Source organism: Alosa alosa, chromosome 19, assembly GCF_017589495.1.
Source record: "Alosa alosa isolate M-15738 ecotype Scorff River chromosome 19, AALO_Geno_1.1, whole genome shotgun sequence".
Taxonomy (NCBI): Eukaryota; Metazoa; Chordata; class Actinopteri; order Clupeiformes; family Clupeidae; genus Alosa; species Alosa alosa.
Genome location: NC_063207.1, coordinates 16615100 through 16642219, shown reverse-complemented (window position 1 = coordinate 16642219; position 27120 = coordinate 16615100). Strand labels below are relative to the sequence as shown.

The 27120-nt window shown below is 44.2% G+C and overlaps 1 protein-coding gene across 1 annotated transcript; it reads left to right on the top strand.

Annotated features, from left to right (window-relative positions):
- The first annotated feature begins 654 nt into the window (after positions 1-654).
- tecpr2 (tectonin beta-propeller repeat containing 2) lies at positions 655-27120 on the top strand. Its single transcript, XM_048227440.1, has 20 exons — positions 655-935; positions 1851-2092; positions 2449-2577; positions 2978-3109; positions 3604-3761; positions 4640-4946; positions 6680-6812; positions 7004-7444; positions 7687-8516; positions 8890-9073; positions 9633-9806; positions 11641-11821; positions 14215-14356; positions 14986-15226; positions 15740-15829; positions 16939-17172; positions 22143-22291; positions 23280-23421; positions 24252-24401; positions 24538-27120. Exons 1-20 carry the CDS (start codon positions 926-928, stop codon positions 24687-24689), a joined length of 4221 nt encoding a protein of 1406 aa, XP_048083397.1. The 5' UTR covers positions 655-925; the 3' UTR covers positions 24690-27120.

Here is a 27120-nt window from a genome sequence, read left to right as displayed (position 1 = left end):
TAAAAGTTCACCAGGATCTCATGAGACAGGTGGACCTTCTTTAGTATTAGAAAGAAAAGACGCTGGTGAGCCTTCTTATGCAGGGGTGTTATGAAAAGATGTGAGCTACCCTAATTCTCTTACCAAATTCACAATAAAATGAATTACTTCTTTGCTTTCTCTATTCCTGTAGCTTAATTTGAATCATTCTATCAAAGCAAATGTGCTTTAAGATTATGTGCTGCTTCTTTACGCCTCAAGTCAGACAATGACATTTTTGCTGTCTCATGAGCTAAAAGGTGTTGTTATCTCAACTGTGAATATAGGTTGCACACCAGTGGGGTGTCTGTCCCGGAAAATAAGAACTGTGTATCTTCAATGGATGACAGGATTAGAGTTGCTGATGGGGCAAAGATGTTGGTGCCAAGCTGTTGGAAGCCCAGCAGATGTATTTATGGTAGCTTAGTGTGAAAGAATGTTCTTCTGTAGTTTATGGGCAAACATCTGACTGGATAGCTAATAATCTGGGTGATTATTATAGCTATTTTTATATTATTATTATATAAAAAATATAATAATAATTATTATATTATTATAACCCCCCCACAACTCTTTCCTTTGACCCTCCGACACACTTGGTGGCAGTATTGTGTAAGATATGGTCTCAATGTCCAATGTTTTGGACTGAAAAGAATACGTGCATTTGTTGTTGAACCATTGTCAACAATGATCCGCATCTTTCATGTCTTCGGTCACCGTTGCCAACTTGTTGTGTTACTTGTGCCTTAAAAGGACAGAAGATTTGTTACCGATCGTAAGTTTGTTGTAAATGTTGACATTTATTGTCAATGATTTTACAACTTGTAACGTCGGCTAAGCAGGTAACGTAGCTGACTTGCTGTCCCCAGGCTAACAGCTGGTCGTTAGCCTGATAACGGCTGCTGTTATGGAATCGGGTGTGTGAGACCAAAACGTTACTTGACTTGTTTTCTGTTCTTGTGCATGTTACTATATTGATGGTTAAATCAGTAGGGGTTCACCATTCTAAGTGTTCTAGTGTTAATTACTTGACAAAGATGGTTTGTTGACATTTACCGTAATGTCTTATTTGGTTGTATCGTCAACCCAGCTAGCGATAGCGTTTGGTTGTTTGACAGTATGGGCAGTTGTTCGAAATGTTACAGATATCGACAGATCAAACGAAATCAGACTGATTTGCGTGTGCATGACAGGGACATGATTATTATTGTAATCCTATTTATAATTTCTTAATATGCCCCTTTTTGTTGGTTATTCACAGTATAGTGTTAGTGTAACGTTAGTGTCAGGGCGTGTGCTGTAGCCAGCTAGCACACGAGCTAGCTTGATGTCCGATGAACTCGTGCTGTCAGGTTTCTGTCTGTCCAAGTTAGCAGTTCACGCAGATGTGTTTTAAGCTCTACTTTAACTCAATGCACTCTATGCAACCTCCACCTTAAAATCAAACTGCAATTATGAATCGTCTACACGTGTGAGTGCCTGTCAAGAGTGCAGTTGCTGTCAGGTGCAAGGCACAGTTAGATTGTAATTCATTGAGAACCCTTGCATGGTATGAGTGAGCAGAAAGTCAGCACTAAGATGTTTCTGCGTCATTACTTTTAACATTATCCACATGCAGTCGATCTAGCCATCATTTTGATTACAGGATGTTAACGCCCCCCACTAGACAACCCTGATAGAACTGAGACTTCCTAACACAAGCTCAAAGTGTATCATCATACGATATACTTTCCCACAAGTGATAGTTTACTAACAAAAAGTAATTGAAGTAACTGACTAATTTTTTTTCTTAAGGTTTATTTCATATATGTTTTGCACTTTTTATGTTACAGAAGCAGACCCCTCTTTAGCTGCCATGGCAACACCAAGTCCCACTGCACCACTGAGGGAGTTCTGCCCCCTCTACTACCTGCTCAATGCCATCCCTGCCAAAGTCCAGAAGGGTTTCCGCTCTGTGCTTGTCTACCTGACGGCCCTTGACAGCAACAGTGACTACATCGCAGTGGGCAGCAGTATTAGCATGCTTTATTTGTACTGCAGGCGAGTCAGTCAGATGAACAAATACAATCTAGAGGTGAGCTCAGCAGAGAAACACATTCCTATTTGAAACAAAGTTTAAAAGTGATGAGACATGGGGCAAATTCTTGAGCAAAGTTGCTGGACAGCCACATAACTTGTTCCATGTGTTCTAATCATGATGATAATGAAAATTTGCCTACCGATGAAGTACCCCAGTATCAGTGGGAGTGTGCCAGAACAACGATATTCAGGAACACTGCTCAAAAGGTCACCTTGTGTATCATCAGCTTAATGGTCTACCTACACATTTTTTTGCCAAAATACTTTAAAGCCAACTTCAACTTTCTCAATCACATTCTCTGGGATTTTGTGAGATTTCAGGTTTACTTTCCCCTTTTCCCCTTTTCCCAGGGAAAATCAGAGGCCATTACAGCAGTGAAGTTGCTGAGCTGTTTTGATGATCTGGTCGCTGTTGGCACGGCGTCTGGTCGTGTCACACTTTTTCAGCTTGTCTCTCAACTGCCTGGCAGGAACAAGCAGGCAAGTGGCTGAAGGCTGTTTCTATAACAATAATTCTTTGTTGTTCATCTTTGCAATTTCCGATGTAATGAGATGAAAAGAGTTTTATCCCATTGACTTGCAATACTCTTTCAAGAAATGTCATTTGACATTGTCAAACTGTTCTTTTGGCTTCTGTTCACTTGAAAATTGAGATTCTCTATGGCATCTCAAAACAGAATCACTGGATTTGACCAGCACTTTTCTTGCAGGGATAGGTTAAGCTAATCTCATTACAAAACTCTCTTGTTGTTTTATGGAAACATTTGTCTTGCTTAACTCACCCACCGATTCCACCATGACCAGCACATACTGTAATTAATTTTAGTCAGGCTGCATGAGTAGGTCAGAGTTAATTAACCTGCCTCTTCTCTCCCCACAGCTGAGGCGCTTCGACGTAGTCGGACTGCACAAGAGCACCATCACCGCGCTGGCCTGGAGCGCTAACGGCATGAAGCTGTTCTCTGGGGACGACAAGGGCAAAGTGGTGTTCTCCGCGGTCGACTTGGATCAGGTGATGCTCCAGCTGCACTATGTGGCCAGGTGTTAGGCCTCTCCCCCAATCACATCAGCACAGCCTCACCCTCAAAACTGACACGTAAAATGGAGTGTATTGGCCTAGAGTGATCAATATTCAGAGCAGTAGCCTGACGATAGATGCTAATTTTTTACTTCCATTTTCAAGGCAGGGAGGCGGCAAATCTTAGCATGGTGCTATATGAGATGAATTCTCATGTGTTTGAAATAGTTGCCAGTAATAAAAAACGAGTTGAGTCAAGGGCTGAATAAATGCCTTTACATGCATCGCATGCCTTTAATGTCTTTTCAGCTTTTCCCATTGAGCTGATTTAAACTGCTATCGTTTTCTCTCCCTGTCCATCCTCTCTTTTCTGCTTTCCTTTATCTTCTCTAACACGCTTTCAGGAAAGGCACACAAGAATATTATTGTTTATTACAAAACAGATAACCTAACGTGTGTGTGTGTGTGTGTGTGTTTTCTCTCCCCAGGGTGTGTGTAACCCTGTGGTGTTGCTGGAGGAGCCTTCAGCCATTGTGCAGCTGGATTACAGTCAGAGAGTGCTGCTGGTCTCCACCTACCACAGATCTCTGCTCTTCTACACCCAGGACCAGACTATGCAACAGTTGGGCACCAAACCCCGCAAGAGGTACCCCACTGCATGCATGCTGTTGTGTGTGGTTACTGGTGCTAAGGATTAGGATATTACATCTCAGATCCTCTGGCAGTTGTTACTGTTTTCACAAGCTCCACTGCCTCTTTTCGCTGTTTTGATATCCCAGTTGTAATATCACAAGCTAAGAGTGAGAGAGAACACTTGTAGTCCATATGCTCAGTAACAAATGCTGTGTAACATTAAATAAGTGCTTTTTGAGGTAAAATGATTGAATAGATCATCATCAGTGTTTCCCACACTTTTGTCATGTTCTTTTGTGTTTCCCATACTTTTATGTCAGTCCACTATTTAAATTCAAATTTAATTTCACTTATAGAGCGCCAAAACATTACACATGTCTCATGGCGCTTTACAGAGTGTTAGACAATCAGAGTATTCAGAGTTAGAGTCAGAGACTATCACTTAACTCACTCTATAGGCCCTAATTCAAATTAATGAATGATCAGGCTGAGCAAAGTGTCCCGTTAATTGGCAAGTTATTTTGTTAGCGTTTCTTACACTTTAGACTTTTTACTTTGCCTGTTATTTAAATGATGGCTCCACATGTTGTATCCTGTATGCTCCTTTTTTCACCCCTACATTGTTTTAAATGCCTTTACATGCATCGCATGCCTTTTAATGTCTTTTCAGCTTTTCCCATTGAGCTGATTTAAACTGCTATCGTTTTCTCTCCCTGTCCATCCTCTCTTTTCTGCTTTCCTTTATCTTCTCTGTTCATCTTCTTTCTGCCGCCCTGTGCTTTCTCCCGTTTTTCGGTTATCTATCTATTGTCTGTCCACGCTCATACCCCTTTACCTTCTCTTCCTCTGTCTATTTATCCTCATCCCTCTCTCTCTCTCTCTCTCTCTCAGTAATGGCAAGTTTGGGGCCTGCTTCCAGCCAGCGCTGTGCAAGCAGAGTGACCTGCTGGTGTATGCGGCACGTCCCGGCCTGCGTCTGTGGCGCACCGACGTGAAGGGCCGCGTGGAAGACACGCACGTGCTCAGGCCCCTCTTCAACCAGGAGGTCCCCCAGTTCCAGCTCTTCCCACGGCCAGGGCCCACGGGTGGCTACCGGCCCCCCGACCGGCAGCTGGGCCTGGTCAGCTGCTTCCTGAAGGAGGGCTGGGTGCTCAGCTGGAATGAGTACAGCGTCTACATCCTGGACTGCACCAATCAGGTAACCCACAAGCCTCAGCGGCCTCACTTTTGGGACAAATAACTCAGTTATTTGCAGTTTTGAAAAAAAAAATTAAAACTAAGAAATAGGGTTGTCACGATTCTCCAATCCTCGATTCAATTTAAATTTCATCTTGATTTCATTACATTTTAGATCTTTATAAATTATATTTAAAAAGATCTAAAATGTAACAACATAATATTATGTTGTTTACTTTTTTTGCCTTATTTCCAGCTACAGTGGGTTGCATAAGTATTCACCCCATGCTAAAGATAACTAATAAGAGGAATATTGAAAATTGATCTTAATGCCTTAATTAAAAAAATTAGGAAAAATCCAACCTTTAAGGACACCAATTTTCTTTGTGAATGAATAATGTATCGTATCGTAATAAATGTTCTTCATTAAAATACAGGGTGCATAAGTATACACCCCCCTATGTTAAATTCCCATAGAGGCAGGCAGTTTTTTATTTTTAAAGGCCAGTTATTTAATGGATCCAGGATACTATGCATCCTGATTAAGCTCTCTTGGCCTTTGGAATTAAAATAGCCCCACATCATCACATACCCTTCACCATACCTAGAAATTGGCATGGGGTACTTTCCATAAGATCATCTCTCAATGCGAACCAAACCAGCTATTAGGCTAACTGAAATAAAATCATGCCAATTCGGGGCATTCGTGGCCTACTGGTTAGGGCTTCGGGCTTGGAACCGAAGGGTTGCCGGTTTGATCCCCGACTAGTGGGAATGCCTGAAGTGCCCTTGAGCAAGGCACCTAACCCCTCACTGCTCCCCGAGCGCCGCTGTAGCAAGGCAGCTCACTGCTCCGGGTTAGTGTGTGCTTCACCTCACTGTGTGTTCACTGTGTGTTCACTAATTCATGGATGGGATAAATGCAGAGATCAAATACCTTGTATACGCAAGTATACTTGGCCTAGAAACCTGAATTACATTTACATGAGATAACACGGAGTGATGAGGTAACACAGTGATAATTTGATTTTGATGGCACACTCCAAAGAGGCTCAAGAATACTACACTGTTATTGTGCATTTTATGCCATAAAGTAATTTTGGACTAGAACTTCACTTGCAAAGTTGAGTAACCTAAATAAGTGTTAACTGATGTGAATGAATGAACTTCAAAATATTTCCACACCCGTGATTTCAGAGAAGCAGAGGGGGTTTGAGTTCAGTTGATGTGTTTTTTAAGTGGCTCTAGTATAAAGTTTGTGGAGATCATGATGACGCGCCGCATTTCAACCCTCTTGGCATGCATGCATTATACATTTGATTAGAGAAATTTGTGACACCCCTACTAATAAAAACTGTTTGGAGTATTTTATGTTATAAATCACAGTTTGTCATAGACGCCATCATTCACTTAGCACAGGGATAATTTCTGTTTTGGGACAAGCATTGTTAAAAACTGAGAGTCAACTGCAGAGGCAACTGAGCCATGTCTGGCAGCTCTAAGCTAATAAAAGAACAGGCTCTAGGTTGCATTCCCAGGGGCTTTTTTGTCAAGGTCCTTTTCTCTGCGTCTCTGAGTCAGATGCAGGCGCTAAAGTGATTAGCCTATATTATTGCCAGCAAAATCACTTTATAAACCTACATATCACTGGATAATGTAATATTATTTAATAATCTTATCTGAAAGTCATCTAAATGTAATGTCTTAATTCAATCTTTTAAATATAGAATATTTGTGGTTATTTTTAAATCCTAGGTCATAATTGGTGGACTGGAGAGTAGTGGGGACATTGTGTCCGTCTCCTGTACAGAAAATGAGATCTTCATTCTGAAAGGTGATCGGGATATTGTTCGCATCTCCAACTGCCCTGAGGGCCTGTCCTCAAGCTGTGAGTGGAGTAATTTATTCATTATATTAATGCTATTGACAAACGATTATCCTTAGAAAAAAATGTACTTTAAATTTACTTTACAAGACTCTGTCTGTTGCTGCAGTTGATGTTCCAAGCTTGCTCCAAGCTTGCTCATCTCTTTCTCTGTCTTTTTCTCCTTTTTGCTCCTTTCATCCCTCCTTTCCTAGTGTCGGAGCTCTCTATGCGTCTCACCTCCCCTCTCTCCACCCCCACCGTCTTGCTCCCGCCAAATGGCGCTGTGGAGATGGCTCAGCCAATCAGGACGATGGCCATCATCGCCGAGCCCGAGGAGAGGGCGGAGGTGGAGCAGGTGGAGGAGGTGCAGGAGGACGGCACACCGGTGGGCACCGACGCGTACCGTGGCATCAGCCTGACGGGGGAGTTGCTGGCGCTGAAGGGCACCAGCCTGGGCACCAGCATGTGCACCAGTGAGTCACGGAGCCGCAGCAGCTCGCTGACCTCGTGGGACAGTGTGCCGGGCACAGGCGAGTATTCGACCTCTGACCTCTCCAGCAGTCGCTACAGCATGCTGACGCCCGAGGAGCTGCAGCAGGAGCTGGTAGTGAAGGCCATCAGGGTGAAGAAGAGGGGCAAGAGGAGACGACAAGGTGAGGGTTCTCGTGTGTGTGTGTGTGTGTGTGTGTGTGTGTGTGTGTGTGTGTGTGTGTGTGTGTGTGTGTGTGCGTGCGCGTGCGTGCGTGTGCTTGTTTGTCATAGATTAGTTCAAGTGTATGTCCATGCAACTAAATGTACACATGCATGCCGTGTAACAATCATTGCTTGAACGAAATGTTTATACGGAACTCCCAACGAGCTTGCCTCTCTGTCTCATGTTCATTTTGCCACGCAGAGAGTGGTAGTCGTGGGAATCGTGTGCTAGAGCGCAGCAGCTGGTCAGAGAGCATGTTCGCGGGTGAGGGGTGCGGCGGGGAGAGTAGGGAGGCGGTCAGCACCCCCCTGAGCGAGCCCCCCTCTGACCCCACCAGCCTCCTGTACAGCAGCCTGGAGCTCCAGAGCTACGTGTCGCCCGACCAGGAGAGAACGCCAACAACCACCACCGACTCCAACATCACCTTGGACCCCCTTGCCCCCACGCAGGACACCGCAGCAGACACAGACGCGTCTGCCACCCCATCTGGCGCCACCCAGGACATGGAATGCCAGGTGGGCGTCGAGCGAGCAGGGCCTGACTCAGCAGCTTTGGCTGAGCAGAAACAGGGTGAGGACAGAAAGAGCGACTCGGCAGATGGAGCTGAGAGTCAACCTGACCCTGAGGACCTGTCGGAGGAGGCGAAATCTGACGTGGCCCAGGTGGTGACCCCGGATGTGGACCTGCTACTGGAGTGCACCTTCTCCTACATGCAGGCATCCGAGGCGCCCGAGCCCATGGAGGACATGAGTTCAGTATTCACAGATCCTGCCGACGACGCCAACTCCTCGGACCCTACCCATCCCCTGCACGCAGAGGCCTTGGATCTGGAGTTCCCCATCCGACCGCTGGGATACTCTCCATCGCCTGAGCCTTCTCCATCGCCCTCTAGTGACGAGGAGGACATCTACGGCCATGGGCTACCTGGCTCAGCCTCCAGTGAGCGACTGAGGGATGGGCTGGACGCTCTGAACTTGCAGGGGGCCAAGCAGAACGCACAAGAGGAGTCCAGATTACACAAAGCAGATCAGGTATGAACTATGATGAGCCCATTTAGTCTTAAGATAATATAAGTTGCTGTACTTACTGCCCCTTAGATAAAAAAAAAAAAAAAACACGTGTCAGTAACATCAGTAGCCAACTGGACAAGTGCCTCAGATGTCACACAAGTAAGTGAAATAGCTTTATCAATATTTCATTTACTTCCATTTGCTGATAGTGAGAGCTCTGTGCTGTTCTCACCTGAGCTTACTTGGACAGCTCACTGACCACACTTTGTGGAACTGAAATGGTAATTCCTGTCCTTTCCCCCTTGTCTCCTCTCTCTCCCCCTCTTTCTCTCTCCTCTCTCTCTCTCTCTCTCTCTCTCTCTCTCTCTCTCTCTCTCTCTGCGCGCTTGTCCAGTTGGCAGAGAGCTGGATGGGATACTCAGGCCCCGGCTGTGGCATCCTGAGCCTGGTGGTGACCGAGCGGCATGTGTGGTGTCTGGACTTCAAAGGCGGCCTCTACTGCAGCCCACTGCCCAACAGCGGGCTCACTTGGCAGAAGTTTGAGGAGAACGTCCAGCAGGTGGCACTGTCCCCCTCAGGTCCGGAGGACAACTGCATTTTGCTGCTTCTTAAGACAGACAAGGTTCAGATGAAACGCATAAGAAATATCAATGCTCCCTGTCATTGTAGTGGTGCCTGCGTTCTGCAGATCATTTTGAGTTTGGAGTCATGAACTTAATAGCATGAACAGAGGAGCGGATAGGTTAATTGATGCAATGGAAATTGACAGTGCAGTGCACTGCTGAGATGTTTTCCTATGTATGGAATTGAATTACATAAAATGCCATTTTCTGTTTTTTCTTTTGAATTAGAAGTGTTTGAAATACCAACTTAACCCATTTCATTAGCTGCCAGGGGAAGAAGTTGTTGCGTACTTCTGAGAGCTTTTTGAGTGGAAATCACAAAATCACAATGTAAGATCTTATACAGATCTTAAGACTTGCCCAAAGACTGTAATGACATTGTGGGCTCTGATGATTCCATTTTCCATTCCAATGGAATAGACACTGATGCTGCGGGATATATGGTGGACATTAGCTGAAGAATAGATTCCGTGTGAGAGCATACTGTAGGTTCAAAGGGCTGCTGTCTCTCCAGGTGCTCTGCTATGGAAGGTGGAACAGAAGACCATGACGGCGTATGCCTGCGGTAAGGTCACCATCAAGGGGAAGAGGCACTGGTACAAGGCCCTGACAGAGACAGCCTGCGTGGCCCTCAGCGAGGACACAGCCTGGATCATTCGCACCAATGGAGACCTGTACTTGCAGACAGGTACAAGCAAACCATCTCCTTTGCACAAGCACGCACACACACACACACACACACACACACACACACACAAACACACCACAAAAACCATTTTGGTCTGTAAGTCACATGTTCTGTCACACAATGAGATCACCTTCAAAAGGCTACAAAAACACACAAAGAGTTCCATGTCAAGAACTTACAACAGAATCTACAGGCTTTGAGTGTCTGTGTTTAACAGTTCCTCTTGACTCCACTTGATGGTGCTATAGATTCAGAATTCATCGTAGTCTTCAAATTGTTTTGCAGGAAGTCCTCTCATTCAGGGTGTATTCTCTGAATGTGTACAGTATATGAGTTGGTTTTACATTTCTGTCAAGTATCCAGGGGAGTCAGACTGGGGGTAAAGACCAATACTGATTACTAGGGCCCCAAGGGGAGGGAGGACTGTTGAAAAGTCTGTAATATATTTTGTTATATTTATTATGGGGGTCCATCATCAGGACTGACTATGCATAGGATCTTGTGCTATGCCCCCGCAAGTATCTGTTTGATATTAACCATAATAAAAATTTGATACCATAATATTTGTTAATATCTATGTAAGGCTATATACAGTGTTAGCCTAATGTAGTGTAGTAGAATAGGATGCCAGGTTTCATATACCTTTTGCTTAGGACATGCTAATCTCCTAAAGTTTATGAGGATGACTTGGTGAGGACTGTTTAAAACTACTGGGTTTTGTCTGCGTGAGAAGGAGGGAGTCTTAGTGTTCTAGTTAAGTGTGACGTTGAACCTCTGCAGTGTGTGTGTGTGTGTGTGTGTGTGTGTGTGTAGACAAGTTGCTGCAGTGGTGTGAATGAATTGCTTAAACATTACATAACTAGCCTGAGCTCAAGATCAGAAGCACACTCACAAGCGTACACACACACACACACACACACACACACACACACACACACACACCCACAGCCAGCCATTCAGTCACTTAGACATAGGCTAAGTAGAGGTCACACACAGCAAGTACACACTCAAATAGACATACAAAACAGGGTAGAGGTCATACAGCCAGCTGGCCAGACATACACATTCTCTTTCAGATTCTCTCTCTCTCTCTCTCTCTCTCTCTCTCTCTCTCTCTCTCTCTCTCTCTCTCTCACACACACTCACACTCACACACACACACACACACACACACACACAGCATCGTAGAGGTCACACGCATAGCCAGCTGGACACACACACGAGAAGATCAGACACCCCCAGCACACAAACACAACATAGTTACTGTAGAGAGAGAGAGTTCAAGTAACTCAGAGACAAGCAAGTCATTTTGCCATATTTTCTTTTCAAATTGCATATACATTAATGCATACCTGAGTTGATCTCAGATTTAAAGATTTACATGTATTGTTGCACAGTATAATCCCTATTAATCTGTGCCTGATCTGTGCCAGATTAAAACAAGATGGTGTTTAGGCATTTATGACCATGGTTCATAGTTCAGTTCAGTCTATTCAATTTGCTTTGTTCAATTTGCTTTGTGCACTCTGTATGTCCTCCACTCCACTACAGTGTGTGTGTGTGTGTGGAATGTGTGCAGTGTTTCCCACAGTATTGAATTCCATTTGTGGTGGTTGGTTTGCAGAATTAACTTTTTAAATACAACAGTTTTAACAAACTAGCGCAGCGTGGTTATGATGCTAACCAGAATTTAAGCACAATTTAGTTCAACCTGGAAAATCATTGTGTGGTGGTCAATGTTGATATTGTGGTGGGCCGCCACAAATAAGTCAATGTATGGGAAACACTGGTGTGTGTATGGAGTGTGTACTCACTGCAGTGGCTATGCTTGCAGGGCTGAGTGTGGACCGGCCGTGCGCGAGGTCGGTGAAGGTGGAGTGCCCGTGCCCGTTGGCACAGGTGTGTGCCAGGGGCGGGGTGGTGTGGGCACTGAGCGAACAGCGGGCGCTCTTCTACAGGGAGGGACTCAACGCCTACTGCCCCGAGGGAGAAGTCTGGAAGAATGATAAAATCAGGTGGCCAACACCTTTTGGTTTTGGGGAAAGCTCTTGAAATCAGACTTTGTTTATTACAAAACGGATAACCTAACATGTCTTTTTGTGTCTGTCTGTGTCTGTCTGTGTCTGTCTATGTCTGGTTGTGTGTGTGTGCTGCAGCGCGGCGCGCGGTGTGTGTGTGTGTGTGTGTGTGTGTGTGTGTAGACAAGTTGCTGCAGTGGTGTGAATGAATTGCTTAAACATTCACACACACACACACACACACACACACACACACAAACACACCACAAAAACCATTTTGGTCTGTACAAGTCATGTTCTGTCACACAATGAGATCACCTTCAAAAGGCTACAAAAACACACAAAGAGTTCCATGTCAAGAACTTACAACAGAATCTACAGGCTTTGAGTGTCTGTGTTTAACAGTTCCTCTTGACTCCACTTGATGGTGCTATAGATTCAGAATTCATCGTAGTCTTCAAATTGTTTTGCAGGAAGTCCTCTCCATTCAGGTGTATTTCTCTGAATGTGTACAGTATATGAGTTGGTTTTACATTTCTGTCAAGTATCCAGGGGAGTCAGACTGGGGGTAAAGACCAATACTGATTACTAGGGCCCCAAGGGGAGGGAGGACTGTTGAAAAGTCTGTAATATATTTTGTTATATTTATTATGGGGGTCCATCATCAGGACTGACTATGCATAGGATCTTGTGCTATGCCCCCGCAAGTATCTGTTTGATATTAACCATAATAAAAATTTGATACCATAATATTTGTTAATATCTATGTAAGGCTATATACAGTGTTAGCCTAATGTAGTGTAGTAGAATAGGATGCCAGGTTTCATATACCTTTTGCTTAGGACATGCTAATCTCCTAAAGTTTATGAGGATGACTTGGTGAGGACTGTTTAAAACTACTGGGTTTTGTCTGCGTGAGAAGGAGGGAGTCTTAGTGTTCTAGTTAAGTGTGACGTTGAACCTCTGCAGTGTGTGTGTGTGTGTGTGTGTGTGTGTGTGTAGACAAGTTGCTGCAGTGGTGTGAATGAATTGCTTAAACATTACATAACTAGCCTGAGCTCAAGATCAGAAGCACACTCACAAGCGTACACACACACACACACACACACACACACACACACACACACACACACCCACAGCCCATTCAGTCAGCCTTAGACATAGGCTAAGTAGAGGTCACACACAGCAAGTACACAATCAAATAGACATACAAAACAGGGTAGAGGGGTCATACAGCCAGCTGGCCAGCCAGCTACACATTCTCTTTCAGATTCTCTCTCTCTCTCTCTCTCTCTCTCTCTCTCTCTCTCTCTCTCTCTCTCTCTCACACACACTCACACACACACACACACACACACACACACACACAGCATCGTAGAGGTCACACGCATAGCCAGCTGGACACACACACGAGAAGATCAGACACCCCCAGCACACAAACACAACATAGTTACTGTAGAGAGAGAGAGTTCAAGTAACTCCAGAGACAAGCAAGTCATTTTGCCATATTTCTCTTTCAAATTGCATATACATTAATGCATACCTGAGTTGATCTCAGATTTAAAGATTTACATGTATTGTTGCACAGTATAATCCCTATTAATCTGTGCCTGATCTGTGCCAGATTAAAACAAGATGGTGTTTAGGCATTTATGACCATGGTTCATAGTTCAGTTCAGTCTATTCAATTTGCTTTGTTCAATTTGCTTTGTGCACTCTGTATGTCCTCCACTCCACTACAGTGTGTGTGTGTGTGTGGAATGTGTGCAGTGTTTCCCACAGTATTGAATTCCATTTGTGGTGGTTGGTTTGCAGAATTAACTTTTAAATACAACAGTTTTAACAAACTAGCGAGCTGGTTATGATGCTAACCAGAATTTAAGCACAATACCTAGTTCAACCTGGAAAATCATTGTGTGGTGGTCAATGTTGATATTGTGGTGGGCCGCCACAAATAAGTCAATGTATGGGAAACACTGGTGTGTGTATGGAGTGTGTACTCACTGCAGTGGCTATGCTTGCAGGGCTGAGTGTGGACCGGCCGTGCGCGAGGTCGGTGAAGGTGGAGTGCCCGTGCCCGTTGGCACAGGTGTGTGCCAGGGGCGGGGTGGTGTGGGCACTGAGCGAACAGCGGGCGCTCTTCTACAGGGAGGGACTCAACGCCTACTGCCCCGAGGGAGAAGTCTGGAAGAATGATAAAATCAGGTGGCCAACACCTTTTGGTTTTGGGGAAAGCTCTTTGAAATCAGACTTTGTTTATTACAAAACGGATAACCTAACATGTCTTTTTGTGTCTGTCTGTGTCTGTCTGTGTCTGTCTATGTCTGGTTGTGTGTGTGTGCGTGTGCGTGCGTGCGTGCGTGTGTGTGTGTGTGTGTGTGAGAGAGTAGTGAGAACCATGCCCTGGAGCCAATGTGCATAGCGTTGGGAGAGAATAATACTCTGTGGGCTCTGGACACCAATGGAGGCCTGTGGTTCAGGACTGGCATCTCCACCAAACTGCCCCAGGGAGAGGACCAGCACTGGTGGCAGGTGAATGGCACAGAAATAGACATGTTTAACACATCCTATGGAATACAGCTTGCATAAATCCTGAATGGATACATACATTGTTGTCAGCCCATACATACCGGTACATATTGTCAGTGTACCACAGTTGCCTAGATTATATATCAGTGAGTGAGTGTACTAGTAAATGTAGTGATCTTGAGATCTGTTTGTTTCAGATAGAAGGATATATTTATCATGTATTTTGAATGATCCAGGAATTTGTAAGGGGGGGGGGTGCTTCTTCTTTGATTGGTGCAGTATAAAGTTATACATTTTTAACTGAATAGAGGGTATGAACACCTCCTAAATGTACTTTCATCCTTAGAAAACAGGTCAAAGGTTTCTCAGCTCAAGCGTACTTTGGTTGATTTTAAACACACATCAAACAAACAAACAAACATCATCAAGCTTACATAAGCTATTGAATGAAAGACAAATGTGAAACTTCCTGAACCTATACTGAGCCATGATGAAGATAGGGCTGCAAGCTCCACGTTATGTAATGAATCAATGGGAAGCAGCTAAATGCCCTGACTCAGCACTACATTCTAACTGTGAATAGACCCTCAGTTGACCTCTCCTCACCAACCCTCTTTTTTGTGTGTGTACAGGTGAGCATCACCGACTACGTCGTGTTCGACCAGGGCAGCCTCTTCCAGACGCTCATCCACGCCACACAGAGTGTTGCCACGGCGACGCGGGCCCCCGTGGAGCGCGTGGCTGAGTGCCTGCGCGTGGCATTCCTCTCACAGCACTCGCAGTGCCAGCCCAGCCTGGTCAGCACCAACGCCAGTGGTGTTTGGATCGCCTCCGGACGCAATGACTTCCACGTGGCCAAGGGCAGCCTCATAGGTAGGGGCAGCACCGCTTGAGCGGAGCCAATCAAATCATCACATTAGCTCATGACAGCCAATCAGATCATCATATCAGCTCGAGACAGCCAATTAAATCATCATATCACCTTGTGATAGCCAATTAAATCATCATATCACCTTGTGATAGCCAATCAAATCATCATATCAGCTCGAGACAGCCAATGCTATTCCGGTTTAGTCTAGGCATGGCCAATCACATGGAAAGCCCAATTTTGTGTTCACTCACTCAAATGGTAGGGTGTGATGTTACCGAGGCTCTTTGTCTAGAGCATGTTAGAACTATAAATGTTGATGTGTGTGCTTGTGAAATGACTCACTGATAAACCACCTATCTGAGGTGGCTATCATGCACCCTTTTGTTTCCTAAGGGCTCAGCTATCTGTCATACCTTTGGACCATAACCTTCAGCAAAGCACATTCTTTGCAAGACCATCTGTGTCATCTCTCTTTCTCTGTGTGTGTGTGTGTGTGTGTGTGTGTGTGTCTACAGGTACTTACTGGAGGACTGTGGTCCCTAGAGGAACAGCATCTGCCACTAAGTGGGCGTTTGTCTTCTCCTCAGCTGTACCCTCTAAAGAAGGTGAAAACCCCACACACACCCTCATGCAAACTAACCAACCAGTTATTAAACACACTGCCACACCCTTGTTATTCTGTACAATTACTAATTCACATGATTACCAAAAGCCATGCACCCTTTCTGAAACACTCTTATACACTTGAAATAATGTGGACATGAGCAATTCTGTTATAAGTTGGTGCAATAACATTTGTAAGAGATTTGTATAGGTAGCAGCTACATAGATCCTGATATAAATAAACAACAACATTTTCTGTCCTGGTGGAGAAAGTGTGGCAGTCCTCTTCTACCTCTTTGACCATAACTCTCTTATAGTATTTAATGGCCACAGTTAGTACTTTTCATTGACAGGTTGAAGTATTCGGATTGGTAGGTACAATAGATTACTGTATGCTTGGATGGTCATAAGCATCAATTATAGTAGGGAAGTTAAGCACAAAAATGTATCACTTTGTGATAAAAGCATCAAATTTGGTAGGAAAAACTCTCAAAAGGGGTCTGATCAGATTAAGAATTGAAGTCGCCTAAGAAAAAAATGGCCAACAAGTATGGGTTTTGTGAGATGATTATAAAATTTGCCTCCTGTGACCAAATAGTACTATATGCAAGTTCATGTAGTGCGATCACAATTTGTCTTTTAATCATTTAGCTGATGTTTTTATCCACAGCGACTGAGCGATTATTGATGTCATTGTGGTTCATTGAGATATCTGTAATTAGTTTCTGTTAAGCATTGGCATACAGTAGATACAATAGTACTAGTTGCCTTTTTCAGTGCCCTTTGCTCTGCTTAACTGCTCTGCTACTCTTAACTGCTCTACTGCTGTTAAGAGTTGCTGCAGCTCTGATATTTTGGAAATCCTCAAGCAACTCATTTGTGTCTCATTTGCCGTTGAGCTCGCCCCAAAATATAGTATTAATTTGAAGCCAGTTGCTCACACACAGACAGAAGGCCATTCGATACCCTGATAAGCAGCACCATTAGTAACCACTAGTGATGGCTCAGTGATTTGCGTTGTGTGTGTGTGTGTGCATGTGTGTGTGCGTGCGTGTGTGTGCGCGTGTGTGTTTGTGCATGCGTGTGTGTGTGTGTGTGTGTGTGTGTGCAGGGAGCTTTCTGTGGCTGGGCCAGAGCAGGAAGGATCTGTTCTGCATGTGGGATGGGGACCCACAGCTGCGCCCCTCCACCGTCCAGCTCCCACCGGAGACCGAGATGGTGCACCTCTCCGCCTGCCGGGACGCCCTGTGGGGCCTGGACCAGCACGGCCGCGTCCACATTCGCCCGCTGAGCGTGGGCTGCCCCACGGGCATGCACTGGATCCTGCTGGACCTCAACCAGCTTGGTAGGTGTTGAGTCTCACACTCACATGTACAAGCATACACGCAGACACATCCACACACACACACACACACACACACACACACACACAAATGCAATATGTGTGCACATAAAAACTGTGAGTTTAAAACTGTAAGCACGCACAGTCAGTGTTAAAGAGTTAAAGGCCTCTATCGTGCACCCTGTGCAAGGTGGCGCAAAGCGTGACGCAATCTTATTCTTATCTTACACTCAATAAAGTGTTGATTTTTCCTCTTTTATTAAAACCTTGCCATAGGATTCTATAGTCGTTTTTAGCAGGCATTTTAGGAGTAAATGGGTTAAGGGGAAAAAATCCAAACCTACACGGCCCTGTGTGACACATGTTTGGATTTTGTTTTCCCTTAATAATAACAACCTTCATTTAACCCATTTACTCCTAAAATGCCTGCTAAAAACGCCTATAGAATCCTATGGTTTTCTAGACTATATAACCTTATTTCCTGAGGGTTTTCTGAAAAAATACTAAGAATTGTCAACGTCTACCAAAACCTTTATATCTAAGCCTCTGTACACCCAGAAACATGAAATAAAAAGCATGCTGCGCTATGCAGCAACCGGCGGGAGATTCAATGTTGCGCTATGCAGCAACCGGCGGGAGATAGAATGTTGCGTCATGCAGCATCCAGCACGAATGGGTTAAAAACTGCATTTTGGGTTTACTTGTGTTATCTTTGACTAATAATTAAATTTGTTTGATGATCTGAAACATTTAAGTGTGAAAAACATCAGGAAGGCTTTTTCACACCACTGTATATATTTATAAAAGAGAAGCATTGCATGCATAGTTCCACTGCACCTTACCCCTGGTCTTGTGGTCAGCATAAGTCTTCTGTTACTGTGTGTGCTGGGGCATCTGCAAAATCGTTCATGCAAGTCCACAAACACACAAGCTCTCACGCACACCATCATGTGCACATTGACATCCTAGACACACCATTGGTGCACATGGACATCCACGACACCTCTGCACCCCGCAGCGCTCGTCCACTGGCCTGGGGTTGACCCTCAACCCTTACCCCTAGAGGCAAAACCACTATGGGGACTTGGCAGTCCTCTCTCATACATACACACATATCCGAAGACTGCCATGAGTTCCTCTCATATGGCATGGGATGAGGCTTTTCTTTCCAAACACAAGCATCACACACACACACACTCACATGCTCTCTCACACACAGAAACTCACATGTACAAAGTCTGTTGCATCAGCAGAGTAAACAGCAGACACCCTCTAGGTCACATGGGTGTTAAATTTAGATCAGCTGTGTGTGTGTGTGTGTGTGTTTGTGTGCGTTTGTGTTTGTTTGTGTGCGTGTGTGTGTGTTGGGGGTGGCATCAATAAAACCCTGGTTACTAGCTGATTTCCCTAGACCAGCTGTTGAAGTTATTTAATCACACCATTTCAGTGCACTTCACTGCAATAAATTAGCAATTTGACATGTTTTTGTTGGGCAAAGCCGTGTGCATAAACGAGCCCAACGTCCTGCTGCAGGGACAAAAATTGGGCACATTCTTGGAAGAGCCGGCTGAAATGTCAGTGGTCTGTTTTTGTGTTGGGTACACCGCGCTGAGGTCAGGAGTGACGCCAGGCTGCGTGGGGAACATTGTTTACTCCGCTGGAACAAGACAGGTCACCTCAGCAATCCACCACCACACACCCCCTCCCCTGAGCCACACACCCCCTCCCCTGAGCCACACACACCCTCCCCTGAGCCACACACCCCCTCCCCTGAGCCACACCCCCAGATCAGTTGACAATGAATGCTCCACATATTGGCAATAATGCCTCTCGCTGACCTACTTCTGTTCTATACCTTATGTTTGCACACACACACACACACACACACACACTCACACACACTCTTTCACTCTATGCTGTCTGGTATTTACATACTTTTGTATGTAAGGCTTTGGAAGAGAAAAAGGTTGCCGTGACAGAGATGCAGTTGTCAGTCATGGTCCTCACATCCTGTAGTTACACCGTGTGACATTTCTACTTTGATCGGTGTACATTTCGGCCTGGGGTGTGCTGTGGGGACACTGCGGGGTTCTCACATATCCAGACTCTCTGTTGAGGGACGTGTTTATATTTTTACAAGGCCAGGTGGTTCTTGCATGAGACATGTTCCATAATAATGGCCTTGTCCCCATGCAAGGTCTCAAGGTTCAATATATGTCACCATCATGTTGGTGTATGTTTAAGGTTATGTGCATTTCTAAGGTTATGTGTTATGTGCATGTATTTTACAGACTCCTATAGGTTGACATTGCACTGCCTTCGGACTGTTTGTATGAATGTTATTATGTTTACCAGTTATTGCTGAAATTATTCTGCTTCTTGTATTATTTTAGCAGCGATTGTGGCAGTGCCAAAAATGATAACAAAACAAGTTTTTCTCGAAAAGCTGTATGGAGAATATGCACCAGCAACATTAAAACTCTGTTCTAATGTTGCTGGTGCATATGTAGAACTACACCCATATGTAGTTGGGTGTGCATTTGCGGAAGTTGGATTGAGTAAGGAGAGCTAAACAGAAGAGTGTGGATGAAATGGGGTAGCAGGAGATTGATGAGATTGAAAGGACATCCTGGAACGCTGTGTTTTTGCTGTGTGTGTGTGTGTGTGTGTGTGAGAATGTATATGTGTCTGGGACTGGTCTACAAATAGAGGAGCATGTGATGGGCAGCTGTACCCATGCCCGTTTTTGGGAGGTGTGTGTGTCTGTGTAACAGGATCTGTATGAGCCAGTCATTTTTAGCCTGTTCCTCCGTGCTACTGGACATATGATGAGTCCTCCTCCGTCACCAACACCCTCTCAGTGGCCACACACCCCAACCCCAAATATTACGTCAGGACCCTACAGCTCCTTGAAAGAGTCATCAGCAAAATGGCCACAGAATCAACAAGTGCTCCGTTTGCTGTGCAGACAAGGATCTGTTTTACCAAGCCACGCACATGAGAAAGAAATAAACAGCACTGCCTTTTGTTTTAGTCACAACTGGCCTAGTAACGTAAACAAAGCTTGTAAAGGCTCCATTGTCCATCCACATGTTATCCATGACTACTGTACCTGACCCGCTTCTGACACACACACACACTCACATAAGTAAGAACAGGCAGTTTTCATACCCAAAGCACAATGGCTTTCAGCCATAAGTCTGAATTACCTTTTTGTACTAGTATTGAGACAGTAGTGTAAAGCCCTTTGCAGTCAGTCAGAATAAGAAGTCTGCTTCAGTGTGTACTGGCATAGACAGTTTAGCAATCAGCTGGAGCAGCACCACAGTGGACCCAGATGCTTCCCGTGCATGGATTAAGCCTAGTCCTAAAGTAAAAGTGGAGAGGTTTTCAGTGGGGAATGAGTTCAGTGGAGAAGTTTTCTTTTAGTTTGGACCCCTTTTAGAGTCAGCACATATGTTGCGACACACTGGGGCTCTGGAGGCCAAAAACCATTGGTCTTAATAGACCATCATGTAAAATTCAGGACTTTCTCAGTTCTTTCTCAGAAGTTAAACAACTTCAGCACATTTCTGTAACGAGTATACATTTTTTTACACGGTACGAGTCATGCAACAAATATATACCTATTAACATGATCAAACGAGTTTAGAAATTGAATTTAACCTGGGTCTCCCCCCTCAAAATCTTTTCATGTACCTTAGCCACCATTTAAAATTCCTAACAGCTACGGACTTTTCTTGGCTTAAACGTTAGCCTACTCTGGAGGCAAATCCATGAACGGAAAATCGGCCCCTTGTGCTTATGTGAAAAATCTCAGAGCAAAAGCACTTTCAAGGAAGACTCCTGGGTCCTGACCGATGACAAGATGGTACTGATAGGATTTCACAGCGTTTGCACGTTTCACGAGATATTGTGAGACACCTTGAGAGTTGTCCATCCAGGGACCTGTCCTGCTGACCCTGGCCCAGTTACGCTTTAGGCTCAGGTCGCTGCCGTTTCCCAGTGGTCTACTTTCTGCCTTCTTTTTTTTTTTTCTCTAAAAAGAATCTGGCGTCTGCTGTTGTGGAGGGGTCTGGTTTCTGGCGTTGTTGGTAGGGTGAGGTCTCTACCTTTTTTAAACTGCACGTGAGCATTCTGGGCCAGAGGAGCATCCTGATGGTGGTCATCGTTTGTCAGGACATTGACAGGAATAGAGCATGTCACAAGGAGAGCATGTTTTGAGCCATGGTGGGGCTCTCTGGAGGAGGATGGTGAAGGGTCACGCCAAATATGCACACACACACACACACACACACACACACACATTCTGATAGGCCCCAGAGGAGCCAGAGAAAGGAGGAGTTCTGTGTGTAAATGATAAGGCTGTGATGTGGGTCTTCCTGCTTAACATGCTGATTTGTTTTAATATAATGTCAAATAACCATTTCTCTATGCTTTTGTATATCAGTGTATTGGGTGTGTAAAGTCAGGGTGTCCTCAGGGTTTTAAAATGTAGTAAATCAACTTAGCAAAAATTAAGGCCATTAAAAGGTATTAAAATGTAGTAATCACAATTTTACGAGGTATTAAATGTCATAACTATTTTTTAAATAATGAATATCCAAATAGCCGCTCCTGGAATGTGACCCCTTCCGCAAAATCTTCACTCGATCAGTAGACTATACAAATAGGATTGAATCTGATTGAATAGGATCAGATGGGTATGAACTGAAATTCGAAATCAATTAATTTCATACCCCGATCAATATATTAAAATTACTAAATTTGACAAAGAAAGGTTTTGCCAACGAAAATCACCTTGGCGTTGAGGTTTTACATTTTTTGGAGAAGGTATTAAAAAAAGGTATTAAAAGGTATTGAATTTCACTTCAGGAGTTCTGTATATACCATAAAAGTGGCTTGCTTTTTGACAAGTCTGTTAATATTTTGTATTGATTGTGTGTGTGTGTGTTTGTGTTTGTTTCATGCAGGTCGCGCCAGGCTGGTGAGTCTGTCATGCGGGAGCCAGAATGTGTGGGGGTGTGACTCGTGCGGGATGGTTTACTTCAGGGTGGGGACTCAGCCGCTCAATCCCAGCATGATGCTCCCCGCCTGGATCTGCATCGAGTCACCCGCGCTGGTACGTATGTCCATACACACACACACACATTCTCACTCGCTCACTCCCATACTCTGCAACCTGTCCTTATTCGTAATAGATACAGAGTTTGTCCGCCTGTCTCATATGCACAGTCACACAGACACAAACAAAATGGACAAAGAATCTTAAAGACAAAGAAGACCTTGATCCTCAAGAAAGACCTGATATGACTTGATTAAAGAGACGGTTTGGCCGCTGATTGAAGTGCGTGTGTGTTTTTTCCCTAGATAACAGTAGGAACACCCCCCTCATTTTCATTCACACAGTTTTTACTGTGACGCCACTCACAGAAAACACACTCTTAAGAAAGTAAACTCCAAGGTCCATGACCTCCTCACAAGACTCTGGCAGGCATGACTTGAGTCTGAGGGCTTGTCTTGGTGTTATCTAAAAGCACACACACACACACACACACACACACTCTCTTGCACACAGACATAGCTCTCAGAAATCTTCTGGTGGAAAAGTGGTATGTATGAGCCTATACACAAATATGGCTCATTTGACGTCACTGAGTGGAGCTGCTATCTGAAGAGTACTGTACCCAACCCCGGCAGAGAGCTCAACACCTTGTGGTGTCTCAGTGCCAGTGAGATTTAACAGGCTCTTGGGTGAAAACTCCAAACACGTGTTTCTTCTTTAACTCGTTCATGGTTCGCATGGTTACAGGTCATGGTATTTACAGACTATCGTGATCAGACGAAAACATGTGTTGTCATGTATTTGTTGAGGTGTTTCGGATTTATCTTATACCATCTTATATATTGTACTTGATTGATTTAAATTACGGCTTGTGTGACACTCTTCACTTTAACATCTAAGTACTGTAATCATTCAAAACACCAGTTTTTCATTACAAGATACTGTTATAAAAATAGTCTTTTGATTTACACTGATTTCTGTGTGTGTGTATGTGTGTGTGTGTGTGTGTGTGTGTGTGTGTGTGTGTGTGTGTGTGTGTGTGTAGCCGGTTGGAGTGCAGCTGGTTCGGGTCCACACCAGTCCGAATGACCGCATGCTGTGGGCACTGGACAGCCGGGCCAACGTGCACGTGAGGGTGGGCATTACTGATGAGATGCCGGTGGGCACAGACTGGGAACACATTCCAGGTACATCACTTCATTTTTCTGTACTTTCAGATTTCTCTCTCATATATACACACATACAAACACACAAGCACATCCTTATGTGCCTCCATCCTCCAGTATCCTCCATAAACACACTCATGTTTACACACACTCACATTGGCCAGAAAATGTCTTTTGAGTCACAGATTCAGTTTATTTACTTTTGTCCATTACAGAACTGGCAAGATCTATGTAAGGGATAATGTATAGAATGCGGTCATTATTGGGAAAATAAGTCCCAACAGGGCGAACCGGACCCCGACACGCAGCGGAGAAGGGACTTATTTTCCCAATAATGACCGGCGTTCTATACATTATCCCGCTTATTACACGGTACTTGCCAAAACGAAATAATAAACTCCCCACGATATGACTTTAGCCTACATAGCCTAGCCTATGTGTTACCGTTCATTGTGGCATTTGCTGAGAAACAAATACTGTAGTTCGCAACAGCACACGCTGAACTTGAATCAAACATTCTTTAGAACACAGCTGATCAACTGTCAGCTTTCACTTTTGAATGAAGTTCCAGTCCTTGCGTAGAGATATGAAAGACCTGAATTAGAAGCACGAAAAGCAGTCATTATTTTTTTCAGAGGTCTTTTCCTCGAAAATAATGACCGCTAGAACTTTGGGAAATCCCATTCAAGTCAATGGAGCATTCTACTTGCATTGTGAAGAGCCGTGTAAAAAACTGTGTTAAACGCTGATTTTGAGTTGGTTGTCAACAATGTGACTGAAATGCAACGGAAATACTACAACATTTGGTATATTCCCTGTCTGATTGTGTCCGCCTGTCCGTCTGTGTGTAGGTCTGCAGGCCAGCCAGCTGGCTGTGAGCATGAGGACGGTGTGGGTGCGGTGCCCCAATGGCGAGGTGGCTCGGCGGTACGGAATTACAGACAAAAATCCTGCAGGCGACTACTGGAAGAAGATCCCTGGCCTGGTCAACTGGTTAACAGGTGAGACAACCACCATCCACATACGAGATTCCATTTCAGAATGACAGGCTAAAATAAAATTGTGTGCGTGCGTGCGTGCACGCGCGCCATGTCTTTTGGTGCTGATGTTGATTACCTCTTGCTTGTCTCCCATCAGTGACTCCTCTGGATGAGCTGTGGGCAGTGACTCCAGCCGGTTGCCTGACCCAGCGCCTCACAAAGGCTTTGCAGCCCCAAAGCCCCAAACCGCACCCATCCACTGGCTCCCTGAGCACCGATGACCTGGAGGACGAGTGGGAGGTCATCTAACCCCCCCCCCAGCCTCCAACCACGCCGTCATCCAGATAGAACTCTTTGGCGTACTGATGAAGGCTTTGCTTTTGTTTACAACTCTCTTTGTCTTCCGTCTTCTATGGTTCATTTTGATTCCGTTGCTCCCTCAACTCCTAGTTAAGAGAGTGAAGTTTTATTTAGTTTTTAATTTCGGTTATTTCGTTTTTGTCTCCTATGCTGTTTCGTTCTGTAGCCCCTTATCCAACCACGAGCCCTGTGTTGTGTGTCCAGTCACACCATGCCACTGCTGAAATGGTTGGGTTTGATTGGCTAGTATGCACTTTAATTGTTTTCTTTCTAGCCTGTGTAAATAACCATGTGGTTACAAAAGGGATTGGCCATGCTTGGTAGGCATGACTGGTTCAAGTGTGGTTGTTGTTTTATGCTGTACAGACTTATGATCACTCAACTGATATTGTAGCTCATCAAAATTGGTCTTAATCTACCCATTTTAATTGTGGAATAATTTATTACATCTTCTCTAAAAGACATTATCTTTTTTATTACAAGAAGGAATTATTTTAAAAGGATCTGTGAGGTACCAATTATGAGAAGTCAGTCACCATCACAAAGTGAGAGACACTGGAGGACTGATCATGGCCGTTATTAACTTTACTTGACATAGTGTTCTGAATCAAACAAGTCCAGATACCCATAGTATTGAGAAATCAAGACAAAATGGTTAGACTTGTTGCAGTTTTGTACTCCTCTAAGAACAGATTGATCAGAAACAGCCTGTGACACCGTTATCATGTATATGCAACCGAATGAGAATCACTATATGTCAAAGTAGCTTTGAGGATGACGTAGGGAATTATGTAAATATCATACTCATGGGAAAAGAGTAGCTGTACTAGATAGTGTACAAGAAATAGTGTGTATGTAGTGCATACTAGTCATGGGAAGTACTGTACTACATTCAAGAGATAGTGTGTATGTATTGCATACTAGTCATGGGAAGTACTGTACAAGGAAACTCCAGAGTGGCATTTCCCAGTTTTTTTTTTTTTTTTGTTTTAATTTTCCTCAGAACATAACCAGGGTATACATCTGTAAAGCATTTTAATATATGCCATTTTAAGATGGTTGCTGTCTAACCTCTAACACTTCACTCTTTACATGTGAAAGGGAAAATGATGTTAACAGAAGTATCTGTTTGTGAAAGATGATTGTTGTTTCATGCTGGACAATTGTCTTTGTTTTTATGATATGCACTGGCCTTGTAACAAATGAATGAAGTTATGTGTGTGAATTTATAGGATTTATTAGTGTGTGCGGGGGGTCTTCTTCATCTGCTTTGACTTTTAGTATGGACGTGGGGTTTTGAACAGCTTCTACTCTAAGGCTGGCTGCTACTGCCCATGGACTGACTGCATGATGGCCATTGTGAAACTGTGAAAAACTGGGGACGGCTTACCCGTCCGAGCTTGGCTTTGTGCTTTCTCTTCCTTCTCATGCTGATAAGCCTGAAACAAGTCATTCCCATAGGGGGTCTCCTGAAGCGCCAGCCACAAGGGTGCAGTCACAATGGCCTCATTCACACAAAATGCCAACAAGTTAGAGGTTGCAATTGTGTCAGGTTGCAACACTGTTGATCACCTAGGCACTGATCACTGTTGATCACTCTCAACATAATCTTTGCAACAGCACTTTTGTTCCAGCTTTATCTACCTTTTAGGTGTGAGGTATTGATTGGAGAAATGTTTGAAGGACTGTGCTGAACAAGTATTTGATTGTCTCACTTAAAGTATCTCTGGTTTCTGTTGGTTTCCTGTCTTAAGGAAAAAAACATCAAGTATTCAAACTGTTGACTTGAGTGTTCCCTTATCATGCAGACAGATAGTCAGTCTTTCCTTCATTTTGTCATGAAATACACAGGAAATGTTTGCAGATACAGGAAGTCGGACAGAATAGTGCTGTCTCGGGCACTGTAATTGCCTGCCATGGTCATTCTTACATAGATCCAAATTGACTTTTGACTTAAAGTGTCTTTCCAAATGGATATCCAAAGAGATCACTACTGATTATGTCAAGAGGACAGTTATCGCTGGTTACTGGTTGTGCTTGTGGTGATAAAATTTGATCTAGCCTTGGCTGCCACTGTATCTGTTGCATAAGAGGCGACTGCTGTGCAGCCTCGTCAAGAGTGCTTGGAATGGATCACCCAGTGGCCAAGCTTCAAGAGAACCCCCCTCTGCCCTCCTGTGGAGTTCATATTTCTCAACCCTCTGCCTCTTCTGCCCCAGGAATTAACACAATAACATTAACCCTCCCCAGTGTGCTCCATAGTATGTATGCCTGACTTAGTCAGCAATGCAGCTAACAGAATGAGTTAAAACACCAATGACTCCCTGCTCTGTACTTGATCCATGCTTCACAAACTTCACAAATAAAGATGTTTACAATT

Excerpts from the sequence above, each read along its gene's own strand:
- tecpr2 (XM_048227440.1), top strand. Across the intron at positions 6,813-7,003 it reads TGAGGGCCTGTCCTCAAGCT|TGTCGGAGCTCTCTATGCGT; the intron begins GTGAGTGGAGTA and ends CTCCTTTCCTAG. Across the intron at positions 22,292-23,279 it reads GCATCGAGTCACCCGCGCTG|CCGGTTGGAGTGCAGCTGGT; the intron begins GTACGTATGTCC and ends GTGTGTGTGTAG.